Raw genomic sequence first — 17926 nt, 5'->3', positions numbered from 1 at the left:
AGAACAGCCAGCTAGTCCAAAGGGTAAAACTAGCTTGCAGCACCAGTTCCTTCTATAATGTCCAAGCCTTAAATCCCTTAAAAGCAGTTAAATTCGTGGAAAATGCCACCATGTCCAATGACAGTAAGGAACCACCTTGCAGCACCAGTTCCTTTTGTGCCATCAAAAAATTCAAAAATGCTTGAAAGAAGTACAACTATCTAAACACCAGCCAGACATTACCCAAAAAACCTGCCCAAGCTATTGAATACATGCACAAACCCAATAGAATATCCATTGGTGAACCAATGCTGTCAAAACCATAATCATCTCGTAAATCATCATAGGGGTCCAATAGTTTTGAATAGCAAATCGTACCATAACCATAAGATTTTTCTCATTTTCTTTTCAAGGGGGAAATAGATTACAAATAAATTAGAAAAAAATAATAATAGTAATAATCATCCATTTTGTATCAAGAAGAATAATACATATCATGATATTATTAATTTAAAACCCGTATGTGATACCAAGGCATTCAAAAATGGTTATGTAATGGTAACGGTGGTGCCCGTTACATGATATGGGGGCGCAATGCCCGATTTGAAAAAACATGGCCCATACCAAGCAGATTCAAGGCCGTAAGGGACCGATACAAGGCTGATACATTTTTTGCCTTTAAAAATAAATAAATAAAATAAAATAAAATAAAAAAAGAAGAAGAAGACTATTACAAGGTCATTTGGTTGGGGGCTGATTTCATAATGGCCATAAGGCTGGCCATTACAGCCACCATTTGCCATTATTTAATACCCTTGTGTGATACACTCTTCCCTCCCTCCCTCTCTCTATAGCAAAAATTAAACCCCACTCTTTAGTTCATTTACTGGCTAAACAATTAGCCCAATTAGTCACTTGTCTTCAACGTGAATGTGCATAACCTAAGAAAACCAATTCCTTTAAGAATTTTACAAATAACGATGTTTGGATTTTATTTTTTTCCCTATGCTGGCGTGACTGCTTTACCTTCATCATCATTTAAGCATCATACCAACTAATTGGGGCCATTCCACTCTATCAAGGACAATATCCTTAGTTAAAACCATAGCTCATCAAATCTTTTTGTACTGCCTCCTACCCACATCCTTTTGGGCCTTCCTAGCCCTTTTCGAGACTTCAACTTGAACCAACTCACTCCTAACCAGTGCAGTTCTTAGTCTTCGTTGCACATGACCAAACCATCGAAGTCTACTTTACCTCATCTTATTACCTATTGGTGCTACTCAGTGTTCGAAATATCGATACTATCGGCCGATATATCGGCCGATATTATCGGTATCGGGCCCTAGCGAGACGAAACTCCTCCGATAACCCCCGGAAGATACCGAAAATCCAAAACTTCAGATATCGGCCGATATTATCGTCGATATCGCACCTGGGAGAGCATCATTATCCGAAAAAAATGAAAAAAAAAAGGAAAAGAAAAAAGAAAAACTTTCAACGGTAAATTTCGGTACCTGTAAAGAAGATCGCCTGATCGGAAGCTGTGTTTGATGGGCCATTTGAATCGAAGCCTCTGATTTGGAGAGATTTGGCCGCAAAATCCGCCGAAATCGTTGAAATAATCGGCATTTGGGAGAGATTTTAGGGTTCCGGCGTCCGAAACCCTCTCTGCTTCGAAAAAAAAGGGCCCCGAGCCCTTATGCAAAAGAAGCAGATGGGCTGGTGCACCGCACGTCACCGACGTGTTGACGTCACCAAGTTATGTGGGTCCCATCATGAGGTATATATTATATCCAAACCGTTCGTCCATTTGGCGAGCTCCTCGTAAGGCTTTATCCGAAAAATAAGACAGATCCAAATATCAAGTGGACCACATTGGAAAAAAGCTGCGGGATATTGAACGTCCACCATTGAAACCCTTTTGGGGTCGCAAAAGTTTTGGATCGTATGATATTTGTTTTCCTATTCATCAAGGTCTTTGTGACCTCATGAACAAATTGGATGGAAAACAAACATTATGGTGGACCCTACGAATGTTATAACGGTGAGAATCATTGTCCTCACTGCTATTTGTGGTGGGGTCCAATTGAGGTTTGGATGTCACTCATTTTTAGGTTCGTGATCTCAAATGATCTCTCCAAATGGATGAACGGTGTGGATATAATAAATACATTATTGGTGGGGCCATGTAACTCTGATCTCCTTTGAACTGTTTGTACAACGCGGACCACGGAAGCGGATTGCGTACTGAGTAACTCAGTACCCCTAGCATACTAAGTAAATTGTGTGGGGTCCACTGTTATTTTTTTATTTTATCCACTCCACTAATCCATGTTAAAAGATAATTTTATGGCTTGATCCCAAAAATGAAGCAAATTAAAATCTCAACTGGACCACACCACAGGAAACATTTTGATTGAACCTCTACCATTGAAAATTTTTTGGAGGCCAAAGAAGTTTTGGATCAAGCTGATGTTTGTGGTTGCTCTTCATCCATGTCTTTGTCATCTTATGAACAGGTTGGATGACAAATAAAAATTACTTTGGACCCTAGGAAGGTTTCAACGGTGGACATTATTGCACACTGTTTCCTATGTAATGGTCCACTTGAGCTTTGGATTTACTTCAATTTTGGTATAAACCCCTAAAATTAGCAGTAAAAGTGGATGGATGGTGTGGATAAGCCACATACATTCACAGTGGGTCCAACTGAGTTTACTCGGTACAATAAAAGCGCAGAGTGACTCAGTACGCAATCTGATATCGTGGACGTTGGGCTTCGCATGAAGTTCATGCGCTGAAAACTTAGGTAGGGTCCACCGTGATGTTTGTGAGAAATCCACTACGTTCATCCGTTTTTTGAACACATTTTAAGACATAGGGCCAAAAATGAGCCGGATCCAAGATTAAAGTAGGCCGAAAACATGAGGATTGAAGGTCCACAATTGAAATATTCGTGGGGCCATAGGTTTTGAATCAGTCTAATATTTGGGTATTCAATTCATCCCAGTAGTGATGACGTAATGAACAGTATGGATGGAATGTAAACATCACTGTCGACCCAGGAAGGTTTCAACGGTAGGAATTTCCCTACCCACCTTTTTCTTTATTGCGGCCCACTTGAGTCTTGGATCCTACTCAATTTTTGCCTCAAGTCTTAAAATAATCTCACAAAACTGATGGATGGAGTAGATTTCTCACAAACATCACGGTTTGCCCCACTTCTGCGAAAGGATTTAGTAGGAAATCCGCGTCCCATCTTGGCACGACACATACCCATACTTTGTATGGTACACCAGCCAATCCACACCCTCTATCCATTTTCATAAGTAATTTTAAGGCATGAGCCCAAAAAGGAGATAGATGAAAGATCAAGTGTACCATACTACAAGAAAATGTGGTGGCAATGATGTCCACCATTGAAGCTTTTTAGGGCCCACCGTAATGTTTATTTGCCATCCAATCTATCCATGAGGTTTGACAAACCTGGATGGGAAAACATAAATATTAGCTTTATCCAAAAAAATTATAGGCCCAAAATAGTTCAATGGTAATCATTCAATGAACACTATTTTTTGTGTTGTGGTCCACCTCAGATTTAGATCTGCCTTATTTTTCGGCCCATGCCCTAAAATGACATGTTAAAATGAATTCCAATTGATGTTTGGATGTGACTCATTTTCATACAAATCTTTATACATTTATAAATGGTATGCATCATATTTAAATATATTTACCTTAGTTTAATCAGATAAAATATAACTTAGTACCTTATACAAAGGAAATTTATTATGTGCACTTCTTTTTTGATATTTTATGATTTAAAAGTGTGCATTAAGGTCTTTTTAAATAATCCCCAAAGTTTCATAAAAAAATTCAACCATTTTGCTAATGTTTCCCCATGTTTCCCAAAAAGTGCGATAAACTATGCGATACAAACGATATATCCCGTGCGATAACCGATACGTATCTGTATCTCAAGGGTGCGATACATTGTGCGATACCGATATTTCGAACACTGGTGCTACTCCTAAGTTTCCTTGAATGCATTTCTTTTTCTAATCCTACCCTTGCTTGCTACACATACATCTTAGCATCCTCATTTCAGCTACACTAATCCTATGAACAGGTTGCTCCTTGACTACCCAACTTTGTCCCATACATGGCTGGTCTTGTAGCTATCCCATAAAATTTTCCCCTTCAGTTTCATTGGTATGCGGCGTTTGCGTCAAACTCAAATGGCACATTTCCACTTCATCCACCCAGCTCTATTTCTGAAGCAACATCCTTCTCAATCGCTCCTCTCTCCTGAGTTATTGACTCAACCTTATGATACATTTTATGCACCCACTACCCAATATTTTTAAAATTTTATATCATTGAAGAACAATTGTTTGCTATTGTTAACTAACTTCATATTATGAATTTAGTTAAATAATAGCTTTAAGCATCCAACCTGTTTTCTTAGTCTGGAATTTTGCCTACGTAATTGAGATTCTTCTTATTTTCCTATACTTAGCTATTGTTGCTGCTGCTGTTCATCTCAAAGCCTTCCTTTTTCCCTTAATTTACAATCATAGAGTTCTTATTGTACTATGTTCAGCTGAGTCAACTTGAAAACCTAAAACAAGTAAGAGAACTCGATCTGGGAAAGAGTCCAAGCAATTGCCAACTTACTTTTGTACAAGAACAAAGTGAAGCATGAGTCATAAACAACATTACTTTTCAATTACAAACCTATAAGAAGTTCCAAAAAAAATCTATGAAGGCAACATAACATCAACACAAGATGGTGCCCCAAAAACTTGGTCCAAATTAAGGCATTGAAATCATTTCTTACAAACAGAAATTCCAATCTCACCAGCAAATTGTAGTGATCAGTCATCATTGCTATTAGTCCAGCCACGGATGCCGTGCCTTCTGGAAGTGATAAGTAAGCCTGAAAAAACATTGCAAAAGATTAAAGAATTTCATGAACCAAATGCTGCTCACTAGGGAACTTATCTGTTAGTAATATACTGCCTAACAATAAGAACATAGCATCAGTTGAGCAAGACATGTGCATCTGAAATGAATTAACAGCAACACATTCATCAAGGAGTTGAAAAATATTGAAGTTGAGAAAGTAGGCCTCTTTGAAAATTTCAGATGTCTAGAACCTAAATGCTAAAAAGTTAACAATTGACTAAAAAGGAAATCACAATAAGACGTATGAACCATCTGTCATGAAACAAAAGGTTATATCAAAGGTTAAATGCCAGGTCATAACTGTTCACAAGAACATGGGAATGCAAATAGATTAGAAAGCTTAATATGACACCACAACTATTATAAAGATGGGCAAACAAGTCAACAAATGGATAACTTGATCGCCAAAGAATGATGGATGGGAATTAATGAGAACAATATGCTGTAGAAGGGGGAATTATTTGATACTCTAGCAGAAAGTGAGGGTTGATACTCAAGCTGTAATAAGCAATATGTGTGATATTAACTCAAATTAAAGAGCAAATTGACCCAGTATAGATAAGCCATCAGCCAAACATCAAATTGATAAAACAATCATACCCTGATTAATGTGCATTTGTTTGTTGAATCCGGACCTTTTTAACCACTTTCTACTTCAAACTTCCATTAAATGTCAACCGATCAGCCAGTTAGGAAATTAAATCAGTGATGAAGCCACAATTTGGATGGTTTTATTTGAGTCAAATATATACCAAGTGTGCAATCTCTTATTGCCTGGGTATCAAACATCACACTCTGCCAAAGTATCAGAGTTTTTCTTGCTGTTGAAAGATTTGAATGCTTACAATGCCTAAATTCACACAGAAGCCAAAAAAATATCAACAAACATCCCTGTAATCATAAAAGAACAATGCTAACATCAAATAAGCAAAGAGTAAAGCTGGATTATTGATTTCAAAAAGTCAGTGGATAGTGTCACCTTGAGAGTTAGATTTTTTTTTTTTTTTTGTGGGGGGGGGGGGGGGGGGGTGGTTGCCCTTAATAAAATAAAATAAAAAGATTTGTTGCCTTCCAAAAAAAAAAAGTAAAGCTCAAGAAACAAAAGGACAAGAGGAAGAAGTAAACACTTAGAAAGTGCCAACTGAGAGACCACTGCTTCGGACTCTCTATTCTTCTTTATTCTTCTTCTCTTTCTTTTCTTTTTTAATTCTTTGCAGCAAATGCACATACGGTTTCCTCCCAAACTTAAAGCACTGACTTTCTACACGTAACTTTCACTAGTGAATTGCAGTTTATGTGCAGTAGAGAAATTAAGGATCATACTTACCCTATTCATATTGTAAAGCGCCTCCACCATATCTGCAGATCTGTTGCGTATCACACTAGCCACCTGGAAATCCATTAGAATTGATGATTGAAAGAGATGTAAATAAAATAACGGAAATTGAATTTCTTGAAAGCAACAACAACAAACAAACAAGTCCTAGACTTCTTCTTCTTAAAATAATGGAACTTGAATTTCTTCATAAAAACAATACACACACACACACACACACACACACACACACACACACGCGCACTAAACTTGCTTCTTCTTCTTCTTCTTCTTCTTCTTATTGAGCAAGTGAATCCCAGAATTACAATAATGGAAAATGATATAAAAAGTCATCAAACGAAAACTCGCAGGAATCGTCTGGATGATTTTTTAAATGCTAAAGCATTCATACGAAGTTAAAGTTCAAAACTTCCATACTTCCCAAAAAAATAAATCACAATATCAGAATACAATAGCTAATGTTGAAGTAACAAAGCATATAATGGTGAGGCTTATAGGCCTTAACTTCAATGACCACCTCTAACCAATAGGATAGTTAAAGCGCAAACCTTCTTCCAGTCCTTCCCATACTTGCGGTACGCATCATAAAAACGCTCAAGTTCTTCCTTGCTCCATTGGGACCCTAGCATGACAGACAACTTCCTCTTCTGCACAAGCAAGTAAACTAGTCAATACTGTGAGAATATTTGAACAGTCAAGTTATTTAACAAGTCACATGTATTCTTATCCATCCAATGTACATACAGTCATTTTTATTATGTCAAAGACTTCAATGGTATTTTTCCCAGAGTACAAAAATTTATGCAAACTCAAAGTGCAAACAAAGCAATTCAACATGAATTTGGTGTTGAAACACAAAAGATGATAAAGGAAAACCAAGAAAGCTAACGAATCAACAAGATCAGAAATTCTCCCAAAGGTTCTATTATCAATTCAATAGCAAAAACTGTAAAAGTCCTGCAATAAACAACCTTAAATATCATACACCATAACCTAAAAGTTCCAACAAAATCCTCAACCATCATTCTCTAAGAACTAGCAAACACAAAGAACCCACTAGCCACTATAAATCAATCAATAGCATAAAACAGGAACTTGCCAAATTACGACACCGTCTGACAATATAATGACTTAGAGAGTCAAATTGAAAGGGGAATTTTTTATGCAGCACTATTGGCCAAGTAAGACAATCGATCCTACAACTTGGCCCATCAAAGATACAGTGAGACAAGAACATATGAATGGATGACTGAAACCTTATAGCAATCCTTGGAAAATAAGAGGACCATAAAGTAAAAGAAGATTTGCAATGACGTTAAGAGAAGGATAGTGGAAGATTCAGAGATCACTTGGGAGTCCCTATGCATGCAAGTAATGAACCTTAGGTTCCAATAAGGTGGTTGATGACCAGATATTCCCATAATTTGACCCTCTCTTTTATCCATACCATAGTTTAGGCCTAGAAAAGGCAATCAATAATTTGCATACAAATATGATGGGCTTTCTGCAGCTTCTTTTGAAGAGTTGAGCAAATCTTCTCAGTGGATGAGGGAATTCCCAACCTAGGTTGCAGGAACCTTCAACCCACTTGCAGCCCTTGCTTCACACTTGCACTACCACGAATCATCCCATGTGCAGTTCTCGCTTCACACTTGCACTAGTGCAAACCGCTTATTAGCTGTTTATACTTGCTGGCATTTTGAAACAGAAGTTCCCCTGTTCCTTCACCCAAATCTCTTGCAGCTTCTACTCATGCTACATGCACATGCAAAATCCGGAACAACACCATCATATCATGCTTCAGAATTTCACAGTATGCAACAGGACACATCAACCACAAAAATTGCATTCTCAACAACTTGATCTCTGTCTCTGTCATCTATTGGAGGCCCTGTGCCAATGAAACACCCTTAGCACATCCTCTTCCTCTCCTAGCCACCAAGGGAATCTCAAGATTCACAATCCTCTGACAAAAAGAACTTCTAAATTTGCAACAACACAATGAATAGTCGAAGTTCATATTGACGTAATTCAACATGAAAATGTTGTGAAACTCTCGGATAGTCAAATACAAGAAAGAACTAAACTAAAAGAAGTAAATTAGTCAATCAAGAAGAGCCAAATCAGCTCCCACAAAGTTCTAAGATCAATTCAATTTAAAAAAAAAAAAAAAAATCAATCTGTGAAATTGCAGCAGCAACCTTATACACCACCCTCCACAACCTAATAGTCCCAATGAAATATCAGCTTTCAATCCAAATGGGTCAGTGCCCTTCTGAGACAAATTCGCCATAGAGATTACCATTCAGCATGAATATGATGTAGAAACAAGGGAGGATCAAGGAGAAACAAGAACAAATAAAAAGCAAACAAGCAAATCAGAAAGGAAAGAAAACTACTTGACAAGGTTATATCACTATATCAGTTAGAAAATCTACAAAATTCCAGCAACAAACAATTTTCAATATCACCCTCTATAATCTAATACTAGTTCCTATAAAATCTTAACCCTTGAATCCAAAGAGATCCAAATCATCCTAGGCATTCATTCTTTAGGAATTTCACAATCCAACTTACCCTCTCTCAAACTAGTAAGAATCCCAGCAATGGAAGTCATCTAGGCTTCAATGGAGACTTTCTATACCATCTTACTTTCCTAATCCTAAATCAAATTAAAGATAACTATACCCTTTCTAAAACAGTATTAAACAGGCCCCAAATCTTAAGATCCCCAAAAAACAGTAAGCTATGCAAGGCTTTCAAAATTCCAGCAACAAACAATTTTCAATATCACCCTCTATAATCTAATACTAGTTCCTACAAAATCTTAATCCTTGAATTCAAAGAGATCCAAATCATCCTAGGCATTCATTCTTTAGGAATTTCATAATCCAACTTACCCTCTCTCTAACTAGTAAGAATCCCAGCAATGGAAGTCATCTAGGCTTCGAGGGAGACTTTCTATACCATCTTACTTTCCTAATCCTAAATCAAATTAAAGATAACTATACCCTTTCTAAAACAGTATTAAACAGGCCCCAAATCTTAAGATCCCCAAAAAACAGTAAGCTATGCAAGGCTTTCAAAATTTCTCAAGCCCTTCTCTTTTACTGTGACTCATGACTTTGAAACAACTTACAATCAAACACTAATAGCTCCCTCTCTCCCTCCTTCCCTCTCAAGATTCAGTCATAACTCACATAACTCTTGCTCAAATCACATGATATTGGACTCTGTAGAAAGATAACACGTGATCACACACACCCTACTGGAAATTAGGAAGTTTTGAAAAGAAACCTTCCTTTTGCCTTACCTTGCCTTCAATAGGTGAAGGATCCAAAGGAGGAGATGGGAAGGAAGACTATATTCTGTTGAAAATGCAGAGAGGAGAACAGCATTCTTGCTCATGCTAGACAAGCAAGTAGAGCTTACAGGAACATAGTTGAAGAAAAAAGTCACTTGGTCGCCTCATCGGATGACATATGAGGGATTACAATTCAGACCCAAAACTCAGCTAGTTACGGTTTCACAGGTTGGCAAAATAGTTGGGTTCTAGAGAGAGGTAGCAAGCTCAATACCACTTCAGCTGAATAGACAAATCAAATCATATTTGGGTTGAACAGTTTATTTCGTTGGAAGATTTATATAGTTGTGTCTATGTAGAAAATTAAATTTTATACTATTAAATAATTCCGCATCAACAAAAACATCCATGTACACATGATGCAAAGCCCCACACTCATATTGATTCAACACCTACATGTTTGTCTTATTGTCCTTGTCCAGTTTATATAGGCCACACAGTGCTTTAAGGTTCAAACTTAAATATAGCAAAGGAAACCAAAAAACACTCACCCGTGGCCTACTTTTGTTTGAATTACCACCATCTTTATCAGGAGACTCTTCATTAACTTTAGAAAACCGCTTATTCACCATTCTAGACTTTCTGGTTGAAGCCATGAGGAACTCCTTTTTTTCAGTACCTGAAACAAAACACAAATTAGATCATGAAGTTAAACAATCATTTCAAAAAATGATTCAAAGTCCATATAAAGAACTACCATCAGTCAACCAAAAAAAAAGAAAAAGGTAAAAATGACCATTGAACATGAAAACAAGTTGAGAATTAATGCAAGCGTATCGACACTACGCAGTAAACTCTTCCCAACCATGACCTACAAATACAAGAAGATGGTCAATCATCTCCCTCTAAAAAACTATACACAAGGTTGAAAGGACCAATTAACTGAAATCGTTTAAGCACTGCAGTGTCCCCACAATAAGAAAACAGGAGACTGGACCTCAAATCAAGGTGGATAATTTCAAGTTACAATGAAGACAATGGAGAAGTAGGTTAAGAGGAACTCTACCAGAGTCTTAAGAAGAAACCAAATCCAACCAGTACAGGTATAATCGTGATTCCAGAGCTATTTTTATGAGCTTGGAAGTTATGGAAGCAGTAAGAACTAGTGGCTGAATTGTCGGATGCTAGAGTCAGCTGATTGCCGTCTTTAATTTTAGATTGGTGAGGGGTTGACATATACTCCAGGCTAGCACAGCATTCAAAACAAAGGATTTCTAGGACAGGAAGCAGATGGACAGACCAAAGACGCTAAAAGGTTCCTTTGTAAGTTTGTGACTGGACTCTTTTTTCCTTTTTGCTTTTTTTCTTTTTTTCTTTTTTTTTTTTTTTTTGAGAGAGAGAGAGAGTTGAAATTTATTAGAAGCACCAAAATAGCGAAAGAATACAACCCAACTCTACAACTCAAAAAAGAGGAGAGATTGGCAGATTTAACTGCCTTTACATATGAAACCCAACCCAAAACATTACATTTAATCTCCCTAATGACCTCTTGGAACGAAAAGCTCATATTCCGAAAGAAACACCTATTGAGATCCCCCCAAATGGACTAAAGAACCACTAGAATAAGCAATCTCCATAACTTTCCCAAAATAATCCCCACCCCACCTCCACACCAAGCCCATAGAAGATCCACATTAGACATCGGTGTCACCTAAGCAGTGTGAAAAGCATCCAGGAAGTGGTACCACACCTAATGAGCAAACGTGCAATGAATGAAATCAGATTGCTTACTGAGCAACTCCATACGCTTTTATCGTACTGAGTTAACTCTATTGGGCCCACTGTGAATGTATGCGGTTTATCCACGCGTCCATCCATTTTTCTAGCTCATTTTAGGGGTTGAGCCCAAAATTGAAGTAAATCCAAAGTGCAAGTGGACCACACCACACGAAACAGTGGACCTTTGTAGGGCCCATGGTGATGTTTATTTGTAATCCAACCTGTTCATGAGATCATACAGACATGGATGAAGGGAAAACACAAACATTAGCTTGATCCAAAACTTGTGGCCCCCAAGAATTTTTCAATGGTGCACATGCAATATACATTGTTTCCTGTGGTATGATCCACTTGAGCTTTGGATTTGCTTCATTTTTGAGCTCAAGCCCTAAAATTATCTAATAAAATGGATGGATGGAGCGGATAAAATACATAAATCATGGTGGGCCCCACAAAGTTTACTCAATTCGCAATCTACCTCTGCAATAAATAAAGAAGTGGTCATTCAACTCAACATCTCTCTACACAATTCGCAATCCGCCTCAAGCATATATTTGGATGGATAAGGAATCTACTTTATAAATTATCGATAGCTAGCTCTCTCTTTCTTCTCACTAACCAACAAAAGTCGGCACCTTTGGAGGGCTCCATAAGACCCCATATGAAATGAAGAAAAAGTGAGTGTGAGACAATCCACTTATCAAGTTGAAGAATGATCTAACAAAAAAACAGCCCGAGCTATGGGCATACCAAACCAACAGATCCTCATCTTGAGCAAAGGGAATCACATTCTTCAATCAATGCAACAATTCAATCAGCTCCATAATTTCCTCATATGTCAAATCCCTACGACAAGGGGGAGACCGCACTACAACGCCACCACTTACCGAAAAGCATCTGTCTACAAAGATAAATCTACCCAAAGCAATGTGGGCCAATCTAGGGAAATCTTCTTGAAGCGCCCTATCTCCACACCAAACATCCACCTAAAAGTGAATATGATTTCCAGCCCCCAAGGAAAAAGAAACTCCTCTACTAAATAGATGTTAATTCTTCTGCTAAACAAATGCCCAACCGAAGCAATCACTTTTCAGATACTAGAGGCACGATATAGAGAAGACCTCTTCACTTGCCATCCCCCTTTCCTTCACACCATATTTGCAAAAAAGTAATCACCCTCCAAAGTCTTCCCTCTTCAGAGCCAAATCTCCAAAGCCACTTCTCAAGCAACACCATATTAATAGATCCTTAATCCTTGATCCCTACTCTGCCTTCTACAATTGGCTTGCAAAAATCTTCCTACCTTAGGAGATTAAACTTCTTTTTCTCCTTCGCCCCTTGCCACGAAATCTCTTCTCAATTTGTCTAGCCTATCCAACACTAACTTAAGGCACGTAAACAAAGGTAAGAATTACATCAACATATTAGAGAGCAAATTTGATGGGAGTTAAGTGGCCACCCCAAGATAGATATTAACGCTTCCAACTGATGCAGGACAATTAACCACTTGCTCTAAAAGCTCGAACTGTTAAAGTATGGCAAATTAATCTCTTTTATCTTATAGCTCAAGCCCCACATCTCATGAGTTTAGGACCTCGGCCGAACCCCCTTCGTGGGCCCCAAATCACATGGGCCGCCCACCCCGCACCCCACTCGAGCCCGGTGTGAAATGCGCATTAGTCACCCCTGGTGAGGAGTCTCGAACACGAGACCTCCCCCGTGGGCCCCAAATCACATGGGTCACCCATCCCGAGTGTGCCCCTGCATCCCACAGGCAACCCCACTCGAGCCCAGTGTGAAAATGCTCCTACATTAATCACCCCCAGTGAAGAGTCTCGAACACGAGACCTCCCGCTCTAATACCAATTTGATACAGGACAATTAACCACTTGCTTTAAAAGCTCGAACTGTCAGAGTATGGCAAATTAATCCCTTTTATCTCATAGCCCAAGCCCCACATCTCATGGGTTTAGGACTTCGGCCGATCCCCTTCGTAGGCCCCAAAATACATGCGCCGCCCACCCCGAGTGTGTCCTCGCATCCCACGGGCTACCCCACTCGAGCCTAATGTGAAATGTGCATTAATCACACCTGGTGAGGAGTCTCGAACACGAGCCCTCCCCCGTGGGCCCCACATCACATGGGTCACCCACCCCAAGTGTGTCACTGCATCCCACAGGCAACCCTACTCGAGCACAGTGTGAAAATGCCCCTGCATTACCAACCCAAGAGCCTCCTCTCAATCCTCCTCTCGCTAGGCTTACTACCATACTAACAACAATGAGCACCACCTCAAAGATGCAATTTGACATAAAGAGGAGAAATGATCCATATAGGCACCATATATGATCTTTCACATTCAGCCTCAATTTTCCAGCCAATGTATCACTTGTATCAAACATCCAAACCCTACAAAAGGTGGGCCACTAGGCCAAACTTTGGAGATCACCTAAACCAAAAATCAGGGCAGTCTACTTATCAGGTAGGCCAATCCAAATCAACGAAGAGACAATGGTCTGACAATGGGGATGGCTCACCCAATGTTTTAAATATCGTCAGGTGTAATGTATCTCACTCTTGGATACGGATACACATCGGTTATCGCATGGGCTATATCGGTTGTATCGCGTAATGTATCGTTATTGTTGGGAAACATGGGAACATTGGGAAATTGGTGGAATTTTTCGATGAAACTTCAAGGCTTGTTGAAAAAGGCATCAATACACACTTAGAAATCAAAACATTACAAAAAAAAAAAATCCACATTAGGGGTTTCCTTTGCATGGGGTCTTAATATATGTGTTGGACAACTGAACTGATGCAACTATATTCAAAGCCTATTCATATAATTTATAAACATTAGAAGAGATGTATGGAAACACTAGCAATACATTCAAAAGCAAAAGAAGAATCATTAGATCAAGTTACATGCATGTTTGATTTTGTGTTTGGATACAAAGATTGCAACTGATTTGCGAGAAATTGAGAAATTTCGATTTTTTTCAATTTTCTGTAACTTGGCCTATCTCCCTAAATCTCTAAATCAAAGCTCCAAATCCATGATTTTTCATGGAAAACATGAAGAATCATATATTTGTAACCATTTGACACTAATTTAATGTGATTTACAACAAACAAAAAAAAAAAAGTGAATCAGAAATTGAAAATGTTCACCAAATCGAATAGGTGGGATATATCAGCACTACCTATGCGTTTCGTATCGCACGGGTGGGATATAAGATATATTGTGGGATATATCGGAAGATATCATCAATATTTAAAACATTGGGCTCACCTAATAAGTCAATCAACCATCTTGTGCACGACTTATGTCCTAAATGTAGCACAGTTCACAGGAAAGATGGGAATGTTTATGTAAGTTGGCATGCAATACCTATTAATGATCATTTCTCTGAATAGAAGATTCCACATGAAAATTTACCTAACTCCATAGAGGTCAGAGAAGTGCTTCCATGATTAAAAAAAATCAAGATTCAATATGTATGTTAGAAGTTCACACGCTTTGCAGAGGCAGCTAGCCAGCAAATGAAGCTTTTGCATCACGCGTTGATGATGCATTCCAGATTCAATATAAATGTAACTTCGGCACCAACACGTGCTTAGGTGTCAGACATGGATGCGAGGCGTCTGACACCAAGGACACTCAAAACCGAACACTTTGACATGTCCATTCAGTCACGTCATGGTAAAGAAAGAAGCATAGATACGTGAATGTCAGTCAGGGAAAAAAAAAAGGGCCCCAATGGATAAATATGCGAATTGACCTGATGTCCACTGTATGTAGAAGTGAGCCATAATTTGGTGATCCAAACCATTGATTTAATGGTCCCCTTTGTCAATGGAAGAACCTGACCATCTAGTCCTTGACCTTTCTTTAAGACCATTTCTGTATTTGTTGTATTTGTGGATCAGTGATCCAAGGGCTAGGATCTCTCAATCTGGGAGATCTATGCAGCAGCCCCCATCTTTTGTGGGGACCAACATACCAACATTCTGAATTACTGAAACATGGACAGCAATTGCATGCACTGGCAGATCAGGACACCATTCACATCCTGAAGCATCAGGACCCTATAATTCCTGTAGAAACAAAATGCATCTAGATAAACAGGATGCATCAAAATCATACAAGACATAAATAAAGCCAAAACATAATAGAAATTATCTCTAAGCATGGTCAAGCTTGGAAGTTGTGATTAAACCAACCCAAGCAAGGACAATATTTCTTGAATTTTCCAAAGAAAGAACACAATCTAGATAACAAAGTGCAGTTATATAATCTCCAAGGCCAGCATTTGCCATTTCAGTGAGAAAGGGGAAAAAACCAGCCTAAAATAGAAGAAAAATCTAACTCGAGTAAAAGAATTACTACCATTGGAAGTTCAATTATTTTATCATTCAGTAAAGACTAGAAATCTTGAATTTAAGACACTACACCCAAGTTATGCGATAAACCATCATTCCCACAGTGAAAGCATATGCATGTCGTTCGGGACAGTCCTACAGGATGTGCAGTTACTTAAATGAGTTGCCCCGATCAAATACTTCTCCCAACCATCCAATAGATAAACTACACGTGGCAACTATTCAAACCATCAGGAGTATTCAATTAGTGCAAATTATGAGCTCCAGCACTGAAGAATTTTCCCATTCATTAGATAGGATCAACCGGCATCAGCACTGATTGGATGATAAACTGACAGTTGGTGCGCAGTTTTTCTTTTTTCTTTTTAATACAGGGTCAATCATTAGTCATATATATTTATAGGTATTGTACACAACTTACACAGGATCAATGGCAACCTTCCTCGTTCACTCAGGCAATTTCAGACAGAGCCCTTCACCCATTTCCTGAAGCATAGAATTATCGCACAGAGAAAACAATCAAAAAGTTGCAAATTCCAAAAGGAAAATGATTTTTACAGCTGCTGTTTTTGATAGATATATGGCCTTTCATTTATTTCTTACCATTCTCAAGAACCACCATCAGAAACATTTAAGAAAAGGTGCATACGTAACAAAATGAGGTCTAAACATCAGCTCAAATTTAAAAGAGGAACTACATGGTCCAGATGCATCATGAAGGGCATAGCATCCTAATGCACCCAATGCATACTAGTGGGCCACGGTTTGATAAGCCAGTCCGGCGGTCAGATCGGGCCCACGTTAGATGGGAGATTCACCAGAAACCCTCCAGATTGGAAGATCCTAACCCTTCAACCAGTAGCAAACATATGGATGGTTTTGCAACAAAAAAAAAAATAATAATAAAAAGGTACAGCTACATCCTGGTGGGGAGGGAGATCAACAATTAAATATCAGGATCTTGAAATCTGCAGGAGCTTTGGTGATCTCTAACCGCATTGGAGTCCCATCAGATCAACAGCCTGGATCACCAAAATATCAGCCCCATTTAAACAAGCTACATCAGGACCAGATAATTCCTCTCCAAAACCCTCAAACTGCCCGCAGAAACATTCAAAACTCCCCAGAGCAAAGAATTCACAAAAATTGAAATAATAAGATCTTCCCCCAATCAGAAAACCCAAATCAACGAAACAGCAATTTGAATTTCTTCAGGCAAGAAAATATCTTTTCGTCAAAATCTCTGATTCCAACATCTTTTTGCCAAAAATTCAAAATAAAAACTTATAAATCTCCGACTAAAACCCTTAAACCACAAGAATTCAAAAAAAAAAAAAAAAAAAAACTTGACTCGAACCTCCAATTTCTCAAACCAAAAAGTAAATAAATAAATAAATAAAAACAAATCACAACTCCAAAACTTCATTTTTCAATTCCACTTCAAAATGATAAAAATATAACTCAAGAAATTTCGGGAAAAAAAAAACACCAGCAATTTCAAACCTTAACATTTCAAAAAATTTGAAAAAAACGAAATTTAAAACAAACAGGCGCAAGATCCGAAGAAAAACAAGAAACTCGAACCGTCGATTCCGATTCGGATTCCGAAGCAACAGAATCGATAGAGTAATCAAGAAAGAAAAGTGAGATGAGAAATTGGAGTAAAAGAAAGATGAGATTTTTACCGAGAATTCGCAGCGTGAGAAATCGAAATCGAAATCGTAGAAGAAGAAATTAGGGCAGATGAAGAGCGCTTTCTTTCGATTGAGAAAAATGGAAAGAAAGAGGGCTTGGCGCGGAAGAGATGAGGAGAGAGATTACAGAGAGAGAGAGGTTTTGCGTTTTTGTACTTTGGAAAGTTGAAACCTCACACGTGACAAGAAGACGATCTTTGCGGGAAAGTATGAATGGGGAAGGCTACTTTGGTAAATGACACATGTGGGCGCTCGGACGCTGATTGCGTGCTGACCCAACACCACGTAGCTACGTGGTGACAGGACTCTGTAAGACCCAAAGTTATGTAAGTATTTCATCCACACCGTCCATCCACTTTATCAGATTATGTTATGGAGTGAGCCCAAATTTAAAACGTATCCAAATCTCAGGTGGACCACACCACAGATTACTTGTATACCATTGAAATCTTCTCGGGGGCCACAGAAGTTTCGGAT

General features: G+C 38.5%; 1 protein-coding gene across 1 annotated transcript in view; it reads right to left on the bottom strand.

The window, feature by feature from the left end:
• LOC131250973 (protein ALWAYS EARLY 2-like) overlaps positions 1-17597 on the bottom strand; it is a 46133-nt gene extending 28536 nt beyond the window's left edge. Inside the window, exons 1-6 of the mRNA XM_058251405.1 lie at positions 17441-17597; positions 16177-16241; positions 10142-10269; positions 6835-6933; positions 6278-6340; positions 4844-4921 (exon numbers count right to left, since the gene is read on the bottom strand). Coding sequence (XP_058107388.1) covers positions 4844-4921; positions 6278-6340; positions 6835-6933; positions 10142-10246 — 345 coding nt within the window. The 5' untranslated portion in view covers positions 10247-10269; positions 16177-16241; positions 17441-17597. The remainder of the gene's footprint in view (positions 1-4843; positions 4922-6277; positions 6341-6834; positions 6934-10141; positions 10270-16176; positions 16242-17440) is intronic.
• Between the last annotated feature and the right edge of the window lie 329 nt (positions 17598-17926).

Source organism: Magnolia sinica, chromosome 7, assembly GCF_029962835.1.
Source record: "Magnolia sinica isolate HGM2019 chromosome 7, MsV1, whole genome shotgun sequence".
In the NCBI taxonomy this organism is placed as follows: domain Eukaryota; kingdom Viridiplantae; phylum Streptophyta; class Magnoliopsida; order Magnoliales; family Magnoliaceae; genus Magnolia; species Magnolia sinica.
The sequence above is the reverse complement of the archived record's forward strand: the minus strand, read 5'-3'. Positions and strand labels throughout refer to the sequence as shown.